At 45.7% G+C, this 17,092-nt stretch overlaps 1 protein-coding gene across 3 annotated transcripts in view; it reads right to left on the minus strand.

The window, feature by feature from the left end:
- The window catches only part of INPP4B (inositol polyphosphate-4-phosphatase type II B), a 371,833-nt gene that overhangs the window by 67,687 nt on the left and 287,054 nt on the right, over nt 1–17,092 (minus strand). For all 3 annotated transcript variants that reach the window (XM_055317016.1, XM_055317017.1, XM_055317018.1), the window contains 5 exons: nt 14,025–14,197; nt 13,005–13,128; nt 11,413–11,530; nt 6,495–6,635; nt 1,487–1,584 (listed from right to left, as the gene is read on the minus strand). In XM_055317016.1, the coding sequence (XP_055172991.1) occupies nt 1,487–1,584; nt 6,495–6,635; nt 11,413–11,530; nt 13,005–13,128; nt 14,025–14,197 (654 nt within the window). The remainder of the gene's footprint in view (nt 1–1,486; nt 1,585–6,494; nt 6,636–11,412; nt 11,531–13,004; nt 13,129–14,024; nt 14,198–17,092) is intronic.

The raw sequence follows: 17,092 nt of genomic DNA on the forward strand, positions 1-17,092 counted from the left end.
AAACCTGCAGAGGCCTGAGAACTTGCATTGCTAACAGGTTCCCGTGTGATGCTGATCCTGCTTGTCCCATGACCATGCTTTAAAAGGACAGAAATCAAGTCGTTTATAAAAATTCTGAGAATTCCTTCCAAATTTCAGGTGACTCGTAAAAAAAATTATTCACCTACATCCAAGTTAAAATAAACCTTTTTTCATTAGTTACTAACACAAAATAGTTTTATGTTATTAACTTTTCAAGTAATTAAATTTAGAATTCACAAGTACACTGGCTGCCAAAAAGTCTCCCGTACTTAATTTCATTTTGGCATAAAAAATAATATTTTATGTGAAATAAAATAATTTAAAAACTACAGGTGGAAAAAACCCTGCAGGTGAAACTTTCAAACTATCCACACTTGAACTTACATGTGCCATTGTAAGATTTTGATGTAAGATTCACTGGGATTCTGAAAAGTCCTAAACGGTGTGTCATGGAAGGCTTTTCACGTTAAATATAAGAATACAGATGAGTGAACAAATTGCCAGTGATTAGATGACACGTGGAGTTTTATTACAGTTTTTGGTTAATGTTATTAAAATATTTCCTACTTTATTAAAACTTAGTTTCTCATCATGTAAATACCTCAATACTTCAACATATTTCTACTACTGATTGATGAGCTCCAAGGACATTTTTGATTCTGCGGTTATGAACTGCTTAAATGTTATGTGCTTAATTTTGAGGGAAAAAGAACTGAACAATGACACAAACACCAACTATTCCAAAGCGTTAAATGCATTTGTGTAGGCCCGGATGCCTTAATAGTTTCACATAAATATTGTAATGACTATATTGAATGAATTAGTTCCTTGGTCCACATTGCGTTTTATTACCTGTAGAACTTGTATTTTATCTGATTTCCTCCTTGTATTTGTGCAATCTATCAGGTGTAGATTATACACTAGGAAGTTAAATATACATATTTAAAGATTTATCTATTCATTCATGAGAGACACAGAGAGAGGCAGAGACACAGGCAGAGGGAGAAGCAGGCTCCTTGCAGGGAGCTTGATGAGGGACTCGATCCCGGGGCCCCCGGGGTCACGCCCTTGGCCAAAGGCAGATGCTCAACCGCTGAGCCACCCAGGGGGCCCTAGGAAGTTAAACATTTCTCAAAGTCTTCTACACGGTTAAGAATTGTATAAAATTTTTATTGAACTCAACTGAGATTTCTAATTATGAGCGCCTTATTTTAGATTTTTGGTATTTTCCAGTGGCACTGAAATTAACGTCCTAGCATGAGCAGCAGGACACGAAGAGTGCAATCAAGGCAGGTGTCAGCCATGCCAACTTGGCAATCAGACTTCTTGGTTTCAGATAATCTCAAAGTTTCTCTCCCATCCTCACCCCATGCGTCTTTCTCCCATTGACCTCTATGTCTCACCTGTCCTGAAAATCTATAATCAGGAAATTATTACTGTTGCTTTCTGAAAATGGCATACTTACAATCAGGAGGCATCTTTTCCATAAATACTGCGTAATATTCTTTGAGAAGCTCAAAATTCTCCTGATTGATACTTTCCTGCAAAGAGACATCTCCAAACCTAAAAATAGAACCAAGAAAACAGTCATGGGTTATAAAGAAGCTTCTGAAAGTAACAGTTTTTACCTCTCCTTTTTAAGTAGATGGCAATAGTGTCCTAAGGGAGTCTTTTTTTCTTTTTTCTTTTTTTTTTTTTTAAGCTATCACCACACAATGGTTATTTAAGTTCACTCCAGTCTCTTCTGGTCCTGATTCCATCAATCCCTTTCCATATGCCAAGCTATTTTAACAATGATCACATGGGAACTGGGATGAAAAAGCACATCTCTAACACCGGCTCCTGTGCTTGGGCGAGACCGGTACTCAGTTAACGTCAGCCTGCCTACCTCTGCAGGGTTGTATTTCTGCCGTGTAAAAAACCCTGCCTCTTCTTTTTCATGCCTCCAGTCTTCCTCGTCACTCATGACAGCTGGAGGGAGGGTCCAGGACACTAAAACTAGACACTTGGCTGCATGCAGACTGTACACGCTGCCAACTGCTGTAGGCACACATAGACCCTACAGCCTCCAGAGGGTGGAGGGAGAAGGAGAGAGACAGACAGGCGGGGGGGGGGGGCAGAGGGCGACAGAGACAGAGACTCTCAAGCAGGTGCCAGGCCCGGCACTGAGCCCAAGGTGGGGTTTGATCTCACGACCCCAAGGTCATGACCTGAGCTGAAATCAAGAGCGGGATGCTTAAGCAACTGAGCCACCCAGACGCCCTCAACATTTCTTTTCTGTCCACAGGGTGAAGGCGGACAGCCTTTGTACTAGTGCTCTTGCGCCTCTTCAACAACAAACTCTCTGTATATCACTGACCTTGTGTGTTCTTTAGGCATTTCCCAGATTTAAGCTTATGGCCAAGTTGTCTCTGTCGAAAAGGATGGTATGTAAATGGCTTCCAACAGGTATCTCCATCCAAATCTGTATTTCCAGATATCAGTGTAGGTTATCCAGCCCCACTTCAAAGGCAACATAAGCCCAAACTGAATCCACCTCCTCCTTTTGTTTAGGATTAAACACGTCCCCAATATTCGCCATTAACTCAGGTTACAGTCTAGGCACCCTTCTGGATTTCCTCTCTTTTCCCCACCCCATCCTCTACTCATTGATCTTCTCACATGCCTGGCAATCTTTTTCTTCGTTATCTGTAACACCGTCATTCTTAGGCGCTTGATTATATCCACTCTTGACTGGATATAAAGCCTCCGAAATATCCAAGCACTACGCCTTCGGTTTCGTCCCCTCTGGTCTATCCTTTACGTCATGGTCAGATCATTCATTCGTTCAACAAATATTTATTTGACATCGACCGTGTGCCAGGAGCTGCACGTGCAGCTGGAGAAGTGAATCTGACGCCTGTTCTTCCTATCAGCTCACTCACACGTCACGGCTGCTTCTCTCCCTGTAAAGACACAGCCTAACCTCCTTAGTTTGGCGTCTACCTTCTCCACAAAGGTCTCCAAAACCCCTTGTGGGAATTTACTTACACTCTTCCCCTTCACCAGCGGCATACAGATGCCTTTGGAACTTTCCACATGGTAATCTCCCTCTACCTAGAACGTCTCCTCTCCCTTGTCTGCTTGATCAATTCAGCCTTCAGGCTTTGTGAGAGGTCCGCGTACTCCGTGACACCTCTCTGAGGAATTCCTCTCCCATCCATGAATCACCTTCTTTCCTCCATTATTCCTGCCCCTTCTACATCTTTGCTTATTGTATGAGTCGACCTGCAACGTATTACATGCCGATATGGCTTCCTAACGGGATGGAAAGTTCTTTTAAGACGGGGATCACGTCCACCCGTCTTGTTACACTGCATGCTCTCTATGTGTCACAGCTTGGCACTGCCTGGTGCAAGGCCAATGTTCAATGTCTATACCGAGTTAAACTTGGAGAATAGGAATATAGACCCAGGACAATCTACCGGAGAGTTTCTCTAAACTCTGAAATATAATCTTAACTTTTTCAGACATGATAATCAAATGGTATTTTTAAAATATCACCTTGCTGGGGTAATATCATTGTTTTGGACTAAATGTTCGTGTCCTCCCCCCCCCCCCAAAAAAAATCACATTTTGAAGCCCTAACCCCCAGTAATTGTGTTTGGAGATGGAGCCTCTAAGGAAGTAATTGAAGTTAAGTGAGGTCATGAGGGTGGGGGCCCTCGTCTAATAGGATTAGTGTGTCCTTGTAAGAAGAGACACCAGGGAGCTCACCTCTCTCTTTGTACACAAAAAGGAGGTCAAGTGAGCGCACAGGGAGAAAGTCAGAGAGTTCTCACCGGAAGCCAAATTGCCTGGGAACCTTGACCTCGGAATTCTCAGCCTCTGGTGTTATGGCGTATACATTTCTGCAGTTTCAGCCACCCAGTCTGAGGCATTTTGTTACGGTAACCCAGAGTCATCAGTACGTCCTTAATTCAGAATGGATACACAAAGCCTACATTTTAGCAATGGATAAATAGGGAGTAAAATATTACACCTGGATTATGCAGCACACCTAACTTGTAGATAGAGGTTGCCTGGTAAAGCTCAAAATTCAGAATCGGAGAAATAAGGTTCAGAGAAGAGCGAGGAAGTGATTGACTCAGATCGGTATCAGAGCGCCGACCTTCCGGCTTCTCCTTTGAGTTTTTCCTCTACTTTGCCATTTTGTCTCCTTTTCAAGTCTAATGTGTCTTTACGACTCCCAGATATGAAAAAAAAAGAAGTGTATTTGTGTGTGTGTGCATGTACACACACACACACACGGACACCCACATGTAAAATACAAAAAAATCCATATATAAAATATATATATAAAATATCCATATCAAATATTCAAGAGAGATAAGAGAGAAGGAAGGGAAGGGATCTTCTATTTCATCCATTCATCTATGTATTTTTCTATCTTTTCTTGAGAGAGAGAGACAGTGCGAGGCAGGGAGAGGGGCAGAAGGAGAGGGAGAGAGAAAATCTTAAGAAAATCTGATGCAGGGATCCCTGGGTGGCGCAGCGGTTTGGCGCCTGCCTTTGGCCCAGGGCGCGATCCTGGAGACCCGGGATCGAATCCCACGTCGGGCTCCCGGTGCATGGAGCCTGCTTCTCCCTCTGCCTGTGTCTCTGCCTCTCTCTCTCTCTCTCTCTCTCTGACTATCATAAATAAATAAAAATTAAAAAAAAAAGAAAATTTGATGCAGAGCTCAGTGTTCATGACCCTGAGACCGAGACCTGAGCTGAAATAGAGGGCTTGAAAATACAACGGTAACTACACGGCTAACTCCTCCTAGACAAGTCTGTAAATGGGAACTCTCGCATCTCTCTCAAGACCATACTCACAGGCCTTAATTTATTAATTCAGGCCCCAAACACTCCGTAATCCACTGTATCAAAGAAGAGACAATTAATTTAGAGTGCTGTGGGTTTTCACCCCCCGAATTGAATAATTTACATCCATAAATATCCTTCACCTCGACCATCTGGCTTGCTGTGGGGCGCATGTGTATAGACGACTGGAATATAATCGGACTTCAGGTACTGACGTGCAAAAGCGCTCAATTACCCAGGAAAACTTGTACAACACAGTGAACAAAATTATATTCTGATTTATGCATACTATAAGAAAAGAGATTAATGGCTTCTACGCGATTCGAAATTAAATCTGAAATACAGAGCTGCCACCTAATTCTGCGACTGACAAGTAAGAACCATGAAAACCTGTGCTGTCCAGGAAATATCTTTTGGATAAGCAGGAGAGAAGGCAAAATGATTGGAAGAGGACAGATCAGGACAGGCACCTTGATCACCACTGAAATTCAAGAGGACTATAAATGTAGTGGCGTCTTTAATTTAGTAGAAGACGTTGGTACAAGATTAAGACACACTTAGCAAGTCACGGCAAAGAATATTCTAGGTGCCTTTTTTGAAGATTTTTTATTTATTTGTGTGTGTGTGAGAGAGAGAGAGAGAGAGAGGCAGAGACGCAGGCAGAGGGAGAAGCAGGCTCCATGCATCGAGCCCAACACAGGACTCGATCCCGGGACCCCGGGATCACGCCCTGGGCTGAAGGCAGCGCTAAACCGCTGGGCCACCCGGGCCGCCCTGCTAAGTGCCTTTAAACTGGAGACATTGGGAGGGTGAGTTACAGACAAGAAAGCATTTAAAAAAATTATTTTTAAGAAAGCATTTTAAATATAGAAGAGTATCAACCTCTCCCAAAGTCCCGCCTGCAGGTGACTGTCTCCAACCAGGCCTCACAGCAGGATGGCGGCTTCTTTCTCCAAAATCTTTTCAAAATGTATTCTACGAACTCGAAGTCTCATGCACATTTTCAATAATGTCTACATGTGAACCACTTAAGATACAGAAGTAATTCCCCCGTTCAAATAAAATGTCTTTGACAGCAACTCATGGGGCTATGTACAATCACATGCGGCTGGACTGTGCAGGTGATTACGAAGCAATGTGCTAACGTCTCCTAAGAACCACTGCTTTATGTTGGCAAACTGAACACCAATAAAAAATAATTTATTATTAAAAAAAAAAGAACCACTGCTTTAGTAAACAAAACAGAAGGGGACAAAGGACTGTGCTCTAGGTCCAGGGAGTCGGACACAACTCGCTGAGGTCACAGTGCTGAGGCGCCCGTGAACGCGGACAGTCCTCCAAGGGGATGCGCACGCGGCACCTGCAAACACAAACGAGCCGCTGTATGCGGACAGTCCGGCCCTGGCGTCCACACTCCCCTCTTCCCTTTGCCACACCTACGTCGGAGGTGGGCCAGGAATCCTGAACCGTGGGTGTTGTCTGCTGCGGGAGCAACGTGGGATGACCCGAGGGAAGAGGCCAGCTCGAGCCCCTCTGAGCCCCGCCCGCAGGACACAGGCTGCAGGGCAGGGTCCTAACCCCTGGCCCGGGCCACGCGGCACCAACCCCCCCCCCCCGGCCCGGCTCACCTGTCCGCCAGCGTCTGCTGTTCGTTGATTCCAACGTTGAAGAGCACGGGGTGCACGTGCAGCAGCTGGCCCTCCCTGACCGGCGGGGGCAGCGCCTCAAACATCCGCGCGGGCAGCTTCACCTCCACCACGTAGTGCTCGCTGGGGACAGCAGAGGACAGAGAGGGGACGCGGGGCTTACTCCACTCGCCCTATGTCCGCGTCGGCGGAAAGAAGCATCTGGCAGCTGGAACACAGCCGCTGCGGGCTGTCGGCTGCTGCCTCCTTTCCGCTACTAAGTCACGCAATGGCCCTGTCCTTCCCTTCACTCTGAAGTGACCCGGCGTGGACAACTATTTGCATTTTTAGAATTTTTCTCCTACTCTGAGCGGCTTTAGAAAAGGGAGGCCGTCTAGTTCATTCGTATACCGGGCCACGTGCAGATGAGACTCAACAGTGATTTTCTTCATTATTTTTAAGACCTAGTCAGCCTCAAGAATAAGAGAAGTACTTTAATGATGGATTTTTTCGACACAGTGAAACGAGTGAAGCAAATCAAATCATTTACGATAGTTCTGAGCATGGCCCGAGTGTGGCGGCTACTGATGAGCCTCCCGGTGGTGACGGCGTGATGGAAATGGAATGGAATGGAATGGTTTCATTACTTAGGATGCAACCTTTGGGGGTTCCTGACCATCTTTGCAACAAGAGCTTTTTTTTTCTTTCTTTCTTTCTTTTTTTTCCATTGGAAATTTCCAGTAAAAATTACCCCTCATGTTCAGTGCTGAAAATTTAAATCAGGATTCACAGAACATGGTCAACAATAGCTGCCTGTGTATTTTTAGACTTGACATCTTCTGATGCAGTGTGAACCGACTATTGAAATGTGGAGAGTTTTGCTCAGAATTTATGAAAATCCATGTGTTCCTGGAGCTATATATATAGTGCCGGGATGGCAATACATGTATTGGGAAAAGAAGCACAGGACAATTAGTGAGGCTCTTTGTGAAAATATTCTTAGTTTTCTAGCATGACAATCCTGACGCGTACTACGCGGGACGATGGACTCAGATTTGCTCCTTACCTGGGCTTCGGACAAGAGAACCAGGACATACCGTGAACCCAGCAGGCAGGGATCTTAGCGCTACCCCCACATGAATGGACACATTATCTTTCTTTTTGAAACTGCTCTCAGCGCCCTTTACAAAAGTCTGGCTCACAGAGGGCTGATGTTTATTTATTCCAAGTCTTTCAAGACTACGAGAAGAATCCATGAGTCCGCCCACGTGTAAAGGTCGCGCTGAAGGTGAAGCATTATATAATGGGTCACGATGACCTTTTGTCAGCTCTGTTAAAACATCAGCAACATAAACTCATCCATTTTAAGTGTGTATGACTCTGAGTTTTAGCAAATGTATGGAGCTGTGCAATCCTGACCATAATCCAGTTTCAGAACATTTGCATCACCCTAAAAAAAAAAAAAAAATCTCTCAAGCCTGTGTGCCCGCTGCCAGCCCCGGGAAACCACTGATCTATGTTCTATCTGCAGATTTTTCTGCTTTCCGTATTTCATGTAGACGGGATCATAGAGTATGTGGTCCTCTGTGTCTGGCGTTTTTCATTTAGCTCCATGACTTTGAAGTCATCAGACAGCAGCATGTTTCAGGAGTCTGTTCCCTTTTATCCCGGGGTACAGCACCCTATTGCGTAGATACACCACGTTTTCCTTACGTACCCACGAGTTGATGGCTGCTTGGGATACTTCGCAGCTGCACTGTTATGAATAATGTGTTCGTTTTTCTGTGGACGTATGGGTTCATTTTCTCTTAGGTACATACCCAAGAGTCATATAGTAATTTTTAGGTTTAACTTGTTAAGAAACTGCCAAATTGTTTCCAAAGTGGCAGCACCACACGACATGCCCCCCAGCAACGTGAGGGTTCTGGGTTTTCCACATCCTTGCAAACACTTGTGATTGTCTGACTTTCTGATTATGATGATTTCTACTGTGAGTGAAGTGGTATCTACTTGTGGCTTTAATTTGCATCCTCCTAATGACTAATGACGTTGACTGTGTTTCCATATGGATATAAGCCCCCGATAATAGGTCTTATCTGGCAAAATGTGTATTCAAATCTTTGCCCAATTTTAAGTTGGGTTTTTTTGTCTTATAATGGTTGAGTTGCCAGATTTCCTTATATATTCTGGACGCAAGTATTTTATTTTATTTTATTTTATTTTACTATTTTATTTTATTTTATTTTACTATTTTATTTTATTTTACTATTTTATTTTATTATTTTATTTTACTTTACTATTTTATTTTATTTTACTATTTTATTTTATTATTTTATTTTACTTTACTATTTTATTTTATTTTACTTTATTATTTTATTTTATTTTATTTTATTTTATTTTATTTTATTTTATTTTATTTTATTATTCTTTTTGGACGCAAGCATTTTATAGGATGTATGATTAGCAGGTATTTTCCCAATCTGGCTTGTCTTTTCATTTACTTAATGACATTTTTGCTCCTTCAACGTTTGTGATTTTGACTAAATCCTATCTATCAAATTGTGTATTTTATGAATCTAGAATTTTGGGTCCTATCGAAGAACTCTTTCCCTAACCCAACTTAGAAATATTTTCTCAAAAAAAAATATATTTTCTCCTAGGAGGTTCATAGTTTTAGCTTGCATTTAGACCAGTGATCCATCGTGAGTTGGTTTTTTGTCTATGATGTAAGTCGAGGTTCTAAATGATTTTTCCTGCGTATGGATAACCAATCGTCACAGGAACATTTCCTTGGAAAGACTCTCCATTCTCTAATTGCTTTGGCACCTTTGTCACTAATCGATTGACCCTAAAGGTAATAGTTTATATCTGGGCTCTAAAGTCCGTTCCATTAATCTAGATGTGTGTGCTTATGCCAGTACTACAGGGTCTTCATTATTGTGGTTTTATATTAAGTTTTGAGATCAGAAAGCGTCAAGTCTTCTTTTGTCCTTTTAGAAAATTGTTTTTGGGATTCTGGGTCCTTTGCATTTCCATACAAATTTTAGGTTTAGCTTGCCAATTTCTGCACAAAAGACTACTGGGATTTAGACAGCAATTGCATGAATCTATAGATCGGTTTGTGGAGAACTGCCATCTAAACGATATTGAGTATCCTAATCTGGGAACACGGACTGTCTTTCCGCTTATCGGATCTTATTAATTTCTCTAAGCACGGTTTTGCGTGTTCTGTGTACAATTCTTAGAGTACTTTGTTAAATTTGGCCTGATGTAATTATTCTTTTGGACGCTACTGTGAAGGAAATTGTTGTCTAAATCATTACCGTTTCCAGCAACTTTTCAGGAGTGTGCTTTTTTTTTTCTGCTTTCCAATCCAAATCAAGTCCGTTTCCTCTGGTGGTGAACCTGCTGGTCTCTTCAGCCTGCGTTGCCCCCGTAAACCTCTGCTGACGGAGCTGGGTTCCACGGGAGCGACTGTGGGCAAGAGTGCCGCAGACACCAAACGTCTGGGCCAACGTTCGCCGCTTTCTCATTAATAAGTACTTGTAAGTGTGTGTGCACAGTCGACTTATCTCCTTAGTCTCAAGGTGGCTGTTTTAGACGATTGTGTCCAATTGCAACGTCGCTCCACATCCTGGAGACAGGACTTGCTAAGCCGCTCACTGTGCCATCCTAGGAGTTCCACTCACACCTGCTTCACAGCTTTTGAACTCAGATCCAGCCTGCAGACTCCTCAGGAAAAGCGTCTGTACCCTGCCTATGCCAAATGGCCCGATCAACTTCCCCTATCAATCGCGATAGAAATATCAGGTTCCCCCTTTTGATAATCCCCGCGGTACTATTTTCGGTAATACGGAAACGGTACTATTTTCCAGGTGTGTGTATGAGCACATTTATTCTTCTTTCTTCCAATGCACAGAAAATTAAGCATGAGTGCACAGATGAAATATTTAGTTCCATGAGGATATTTTTTTTTCTTTCTGTATATGAAATGGTCACCTTTCATTCAATCATGTGTCCCTGAGCATCCTTCACGCAAAATATAGAATATTTTTGTTCTAAAATATTCAAAATATAGAATCATCTGTTGACTACAGACAAGAGAGCAAGTGAGTCTGGACTTTTACAATAACTTACTTCTTTCTCCATCTCTCTCCAGCATGAGGAGGGCTTTCTCTTTCGCACGCTCGTATTTTTTCCCTGTGATCTAAGAATGTTTCAAATTTCGGATGTCCTCATGCAGCATTTAAAAGCGCTAGTGCCAGAATGGTCACCATTTGGTGGACCTGTGACTGAAATGATTTACCATGGGATATAATTCTTCTGTTGGAGGTCTATTTTACACGCCATCATTTTTCTTAATTATTTCTGATATTTTGCCCATCATTCACTGACCTTCGGCGCTCTATTTATTTAAAACCATTCTCGGAAATCTCAGTCTGTGAGCGAATTGTCAAAAATAATTAAGAAAAACGGCGGTATATGGCCCTGACACAGAAATAGATCTTTTCTAAAATGTTGCTGCTTTTAACAGAATTTAATATAAAGTCATTTCAAGAATTATGACGCTATTAACCAAATGATTCCAGCAAAAGTAAAAACACCCGGAGCTTTGGACTAGATAATAAGAAAGAGAGGAATGTTCTTCTCATGCCTGCTGTTCTTCTAAATTCCTCCTATTTCAGGGGGGAGCCTTACTACGCTCACTTCACTACCATAAAATCTACACACGTTCGTGAACCTTCCAGAAGCTTTTCAAGATCTTCCTCTGTTATGTCACCTGCATTCATTTCTCACCAAGTAGGAAAAAAGACAAAAGAAAAATGTCCAAACCAAACCTTAATTCTCCTTGGGTCCTCTGTCAGGAGTTAAGACAAATGTCTAACAAAGCTTGGTCTCATTGGAAATGGGCACCACTTACCGCCTTCCTGTTATAACTGGCAAGACATCATTGGATTTGGCTTCGATGATTTTAAATGCGACTTTCTTCAAATCTGAGATGCCAACAGCCATGTCCTCCAGCATCCCGATTTCATCACCTGCACGCGGGAAAAGGTGCGTTGTTGCAAACTCACTATTTAAAGAAAATGTCACTTGGTACTACACCTCCCTGCTGGGATTTGTTCGAGCGCTTTAGTGAATGAGCTTCCGAATGCAGTGAATATACTCTAAACACTTCTCCTCGGAGGCTGAAGGCTTTCAGCAGTGAAATAAGAACCATTTCAGTGGACTCCAGCAGCCCAAGTACCCTTTGGGGGAGAGAAGAATGGGCACACTTGCCGGAAGTCTACAGGGAAGTTTTAACTCCTTTATGAACCGGAGTATCATGCGGTTCTCTTTCCATTGGCGGGACTGATATTTAATTTCTAGAAGCAGAAGTAGATCCACAATACCCAGCACAAATGTAACGCAGGCCGCGTACATGACTTCAAATTTCCTGGTGGCCATATTTTTAAAAGCGCGAAATTTATCAAGGTCAACTTAATAATGTATGTCGCTCTGACCCAGCATGTCCCAAATATCATTTCAGTTATGAATCAATGTGAAATTATGAATTATTGCTATAAAACAAGTTTTTCCTCGTCTTTGAAATCTGGTGTGAAATCGGAGAAGGACAAACATGATATGGTCTCATTCATTTGGGGAATATAAACAATAGTGACAGGGAATAAAGGGGAAAGGAGGAACAATGAGTGGGAAATATCAGAAAGGGAGACAGACTATGAGAGACTCCTGACTCTGGGAAACGAACTAGGGGTGGTGGAAGGGGAGGTGGGCGGGGGGTGGGGGTGACTGGGTGACGGGCACTGAGGGGGGCCCTTGATGGGATGAGCACTGGGTGTTACGCTGTAAGTTGGCAAATGGAACACCAATAAAAAATAAATAAAAAAAAAAGAAATCTGGTGTGCATGGTAAGTACACGTAGATTTGGACTAGACACATTTCAAGTGCTCAACAGCCACACCAGGCTTTGTATTAAACAGCGCAGCTCTAGACAATACAGAGTTGGGACTTTAAAAATCTAGTCGTTGAAACTATGTTGGCAAAGGGCTTTTCATATTAAAAAAGCCAGGTGGCTGCTCAGGGCTCCACTACTCCTACTCCATGAGATAATCTATAATTCCATCCTCAAAACAGAACGGGGTAAGAGTACAGTTACAAGGTGAATGAATGCAAAGGACTGAAAGTCACGTTATTTCTGTAATGCCTGATGTCATTGAGGGTTATTCCTCATTTTTATGTTTAACTGCAGAATCTGTGGATCAAATATCCTGATGTGTGAGACGGTGACTGTTAACAGGTACTAAAGCAATACTCAGGGATCCCTGGGTGGCGCAGCGGTTTGGCGCCTGCCTTCGGCCCAGGGCGCGATCCTGGAGACCCGGGATCGAGTCCCACGTCGGGCTCCCGGTGCATGGAGCCTGCTTCTCCCTCTGCCTGTGTCTCTCTCTCTCTCTCTCTCTGTGACTATCGTAAAGAAAAAAAAAAAAAGAAAAAAAAAGCGATACTCACTGTAGGTACTCAGCAGTCCTTCATACTGCACCACCAATCCCACGGTGTGAAGCTGCTGCAGAAAGCCAGGGTCATGCAAACTCGTGTGTAGTTTGATGATAAAACCACACACCAATCCAGCAAGCTACAAAAAAAAAAAAAAAAAAAAGAAAAAAGAGAGAGAGAGAGAGAGAGAGAGAGAGAGAGAAACAAGAAAGTCATTTTAGAAATTGACTGGGATCAGCAAACTTTAATTGAAAAATATTTAAGATTTCTGAGGCATCACAGATTCATTTATTTATATTTATTTTTTTATTTATCTTAATTTTTTTGGCATCACAGATTTTTATTTTTATTTTTATTTTTTTTGGGCATCACAGATTTAATGACAATTTTCAAGTGTGTGAGACAGCCATGAGCTAGTGGGGGACCCGGACAGTGTGGTTAAAAGATCCCTTTTAGAAAAGAGTCTCCTTTCCCCCGTGTGCGTGTCTATAAGACTCCGCTGTGGCTGTGAGTGTGAAACTATCTTTTCACAAAGGCGTATCCATAGGTTCACGGGACTCTCAGACCAGTATTCCCTTTATTTTCTTCTATGCTACTGTACTCTTCGTACGTGCACCAGCAAGCGCATGCCTGACACAAGCAATCACTGGGACAGCCGGCGCGATGGAGGCCGGCTCCGTGTCACGGCGTAGGCTTGGTCTTGCTAAACCTTGCCCGTAAGCATTACTACCCTACAAACTTATTTTATAAACAAATCCGAAGAGAGATCATGAAGAGGCCCCGTCCTGGGATTCTGGAGGGAGCCCAGTGAGTGGGAGACTGCAAAGGCAGCTCTTGGCCGGCCCCGGTGCCACGTCGGTGTGCGGCAGCCGCCCCTGTCCCTCCGCTGGGCGCTGTGTGCCGACCCCGGGGCTTCCGGTGGTGACGGGGTGGGCGGCCTCACACGTTTCAGAGACGTGGCCACCTGTTTGCACAAACACGTACTTAGGCCTCCCTGGCCGCCCGTCCCCGCGCCGCGCGACAAGAGGCACCTACTGCTTGGCTGAAGACGACGTCCCTCCTGAGGGTGAGCATCAGGCACTGGGGCAAGCCGGCCGCGAGTTCCTGCAGGAGCACGAAGGCCAGGGACTGCTTGGCTCGGTTCACCACTTCTCCCATGCAGTCCTTGAGGGCGCGGATGAGGGGACACAACTGCTCGTACCAGTCCTCTGCGGGGAGGAAGGGGGGGTCAGAAGGGGCACAGATGCCCGTCGTGGGGGACGGCGCCCATTTGCCGCTCCTATCAAGGTGAGCCTACTAGCAAGGATTCGCAGCAGTTGCACCTGAAGGGCTCCGAGGGCAGCGCCCCCCGACTCCAGGGGCCTGCGGCCGCCCGCTGGCTCTCCACGGGGTGCCCTGCGGGGTGACCACACTGGACTCCCCCTCTCCGTCCCGTCACCCGCAGTCCGTGCCGCCTGTGCCCTGGTGGACGGCGCCGCCAGGCTCTTCCATGTGGAGGCCACGTCTCCCTGGTTCCTCTACGGTCTCCACTTGGGGACACTGGGCGAGTTCTACTCTTGCGGAAGCCACCAGACAGTCGCCTCGCCCTCTGCCTCCGTCACTTCTCGGTCTCCTCTGGATCAACTACTCTCCCTTTCCTTGCGGTCACAGCCTACGGGAACCCTTTCTCAACAGCGTCCCCCGAGTCCCCCGAGTCCCCGGAGGGGGCTTCCTAAGCACTCGGGATCCCGTCCCATCATTCACCCCCTCGCCGCCCTACTTTAAAGATCTTAAAAACACGAAAGCGTTCAGAGTGAAGTCCCAAAGCACAAAGCAGCCTCCATTATCTGACCTCGGCCTCCTGGTCCAGCCTCACTTCCCGCAACATCCTCACTCGCAGTCCTGAGTCCCAGGTGAACGGCAGAACGCGATTTCCCCAGACCTGTCCTGAGCTTTCACCTCGGCGTGTCTGCAAATCCCACCTCCAGCCCCGGAGCGCACTCCCTCTACGTATCCTCCTGACACGCTTCCTCTTCTCTGCACCCTCCGCTTAGGCCTTGCGCCTGCAGGAAGCCTGCGGCTCCACACCCACACCCACGCTCATTTACTGAAGTTTGGGTTACTTACTTTTGTGCCCATGATTCCTTTTTCTTACCGTTCTAGAACTATCCACGCATTATTTTCTCCGCAAGAAAGGGAGCTTATGGACAGTAAGGAATTCATTTTTTGATCCCCGAACCTAGCATAGAGTCTAATATATATATATATATATGTAGCAGATACTCAATCAGTTTCAATTGAATGAGTAAAGTTACAATAAATGTAACAAAAGTGATCGAAGATCTAGATAAACAAGCATGACAAAATCAAGTTTTTGACCATTCACATAGGTTTTCACTAAATCAGGACACAAAACCGGAACCGTCTTGAGTTTTTCGCACGTCTGGATACGTAACTCGCTTCAAGTACACAACTATGATGTCGGCATATGATACGGACACGAGTTATATTTTAGTTATTATTTTGGAGATCGAGGCCTGGGTAAATGTCAGATACTACACGTCCTGGACTGTGTGACAACCCCTTAACATATAAATAGGTTAACAGCAGTATGACAAAGAAATTTAGTAGAAAGGAAGGTATGCTGAAGAATCAATCATAATTCAGTATCCGAAATGACCCGATCTCAGCACAAAAGCGTAGGCTTCGCCGTGAACGACATAAATGGTCAGCAGCCAGCTAAGACCTTGGAGGAGTCATGGCGAACGATAAAAAGAACCGTGATCACACCTGCGCCGTGTCTACCGTCACGTCGTGATTTTACGTTGTGTTGCGATAGGACCCAATGAAATAAACCCAAATGGTCGAAAGAGTAATGAATGACCGCGACCTAATAAAAAGATGAGCTTCTTCTTAGTATTCTACGTCGACGTTTATGCGGCGCTCTAACGCAAAATACACTCGGAACGTTGCGAGTCGTCATTTAAAGATATTGTAGGATTACGGGTGACGTAATGGGAGAAAACACCCGCGAAGGGGGCAAGGGACGGAGGCCTAACGAATCTGTGATCACGTAATGGAGGACTCACTTGTGGGCAGCCTACGTCGAAATCCGAACAACGGTTCATTTTAGACAAGCATCGAGAAACTCCTGAATTTTACGTCGTTGGCACAGGTGAAAGGGCACGGGACGGCGCGTCGGAGGACATCCAGAAGCGATAGTCCTTATGCCTGTGTTTTTCCGTCCTTGGGTCTTTTGGGTCCCGTTCTCCGCCACTGTCATCGATCCCAATATGAACGTCCCCACACACGCTGGTTCACTGACACACACGTCTATCCGCTAGGGAAACAAAGGTGGCGATAAACCGACCCAGGGCTGCATCTCCAGAGGCAACAGACTGCAGGATGCGCGGATTCTGGGCTTGGGGCTGCGGGGAGCGGCTGCCGCTGGAGCCCCCGCAACGGGAGTAGAGGCGGGTGCGGTGGGTGGCGCTCCTTGCTGGGTGCCGGCCGGGCTGGGCGCCTCCTTTCGGGCCCTGGCCCCGTGGGACGGGCTCCTCCTGGTGGGGAGGGGGGCGACTTCAGGGCGCGCCTGCATCTCCTGCGGGACCCTGGGTGGCAGTAAGGTTCGGGATGGCTCTGGGGTTCTTCACCTGCACCAGGCTGTCCTCGCCCACTGCGGGGCCTAGCCTCACGCCGACGTCACCGGCTGAGCCCTACTCGAAGCTGCCATCGTGTCGCCAAGGAGGGAGTGTGATTTGTGGTCTCAACAGAGTGGAGCTGGGGCGCCCGGCGGGCTCGCGGGCAGCCTCCGCCCTGGCTGGGGTCACGATGCAAGTGCCCCGCCAGCCCCTGGCCCCCTGCTCACTCTCACGTACCCAAGGGAAACCTCTCGAAAGCACAGAGTAAACCTGAAGCCTGTTAGACACACTGATCTCGGAGGTCCCGGAGCACGAGCGGCTGGCCCAACGCTAACAGCACGCGGGGCCTCGTTCCCCAGAGCCGTGTCCGCCTCGGCCGGGGGCCAGTCCCGGGTAGCACCCGGCGGGCGGGCGGGGGGCAGGCGCCGGAGCAGGGTGCCTCGGGCTCGGCGGCAGGAAGCCACGGGCTTCTCTCCCAGAGGG

This window comes from Nyctereutes procyonoides, unplaced genomic scaffold (genome assembly GCF_905146905.1).
Source record: "Nyctereutes procyonoides isolate TBG_1078 unplaced genomic scaffold, NYPRO_anot_genome, whole genome shotgun sequence".
Classification (NCBI taxonomy): Eukaryota; Metazoa; Chordata; class Mammalia; order Carnivora; family Canidae; genus Nyctereutes; species Nyctereutes procyonoides.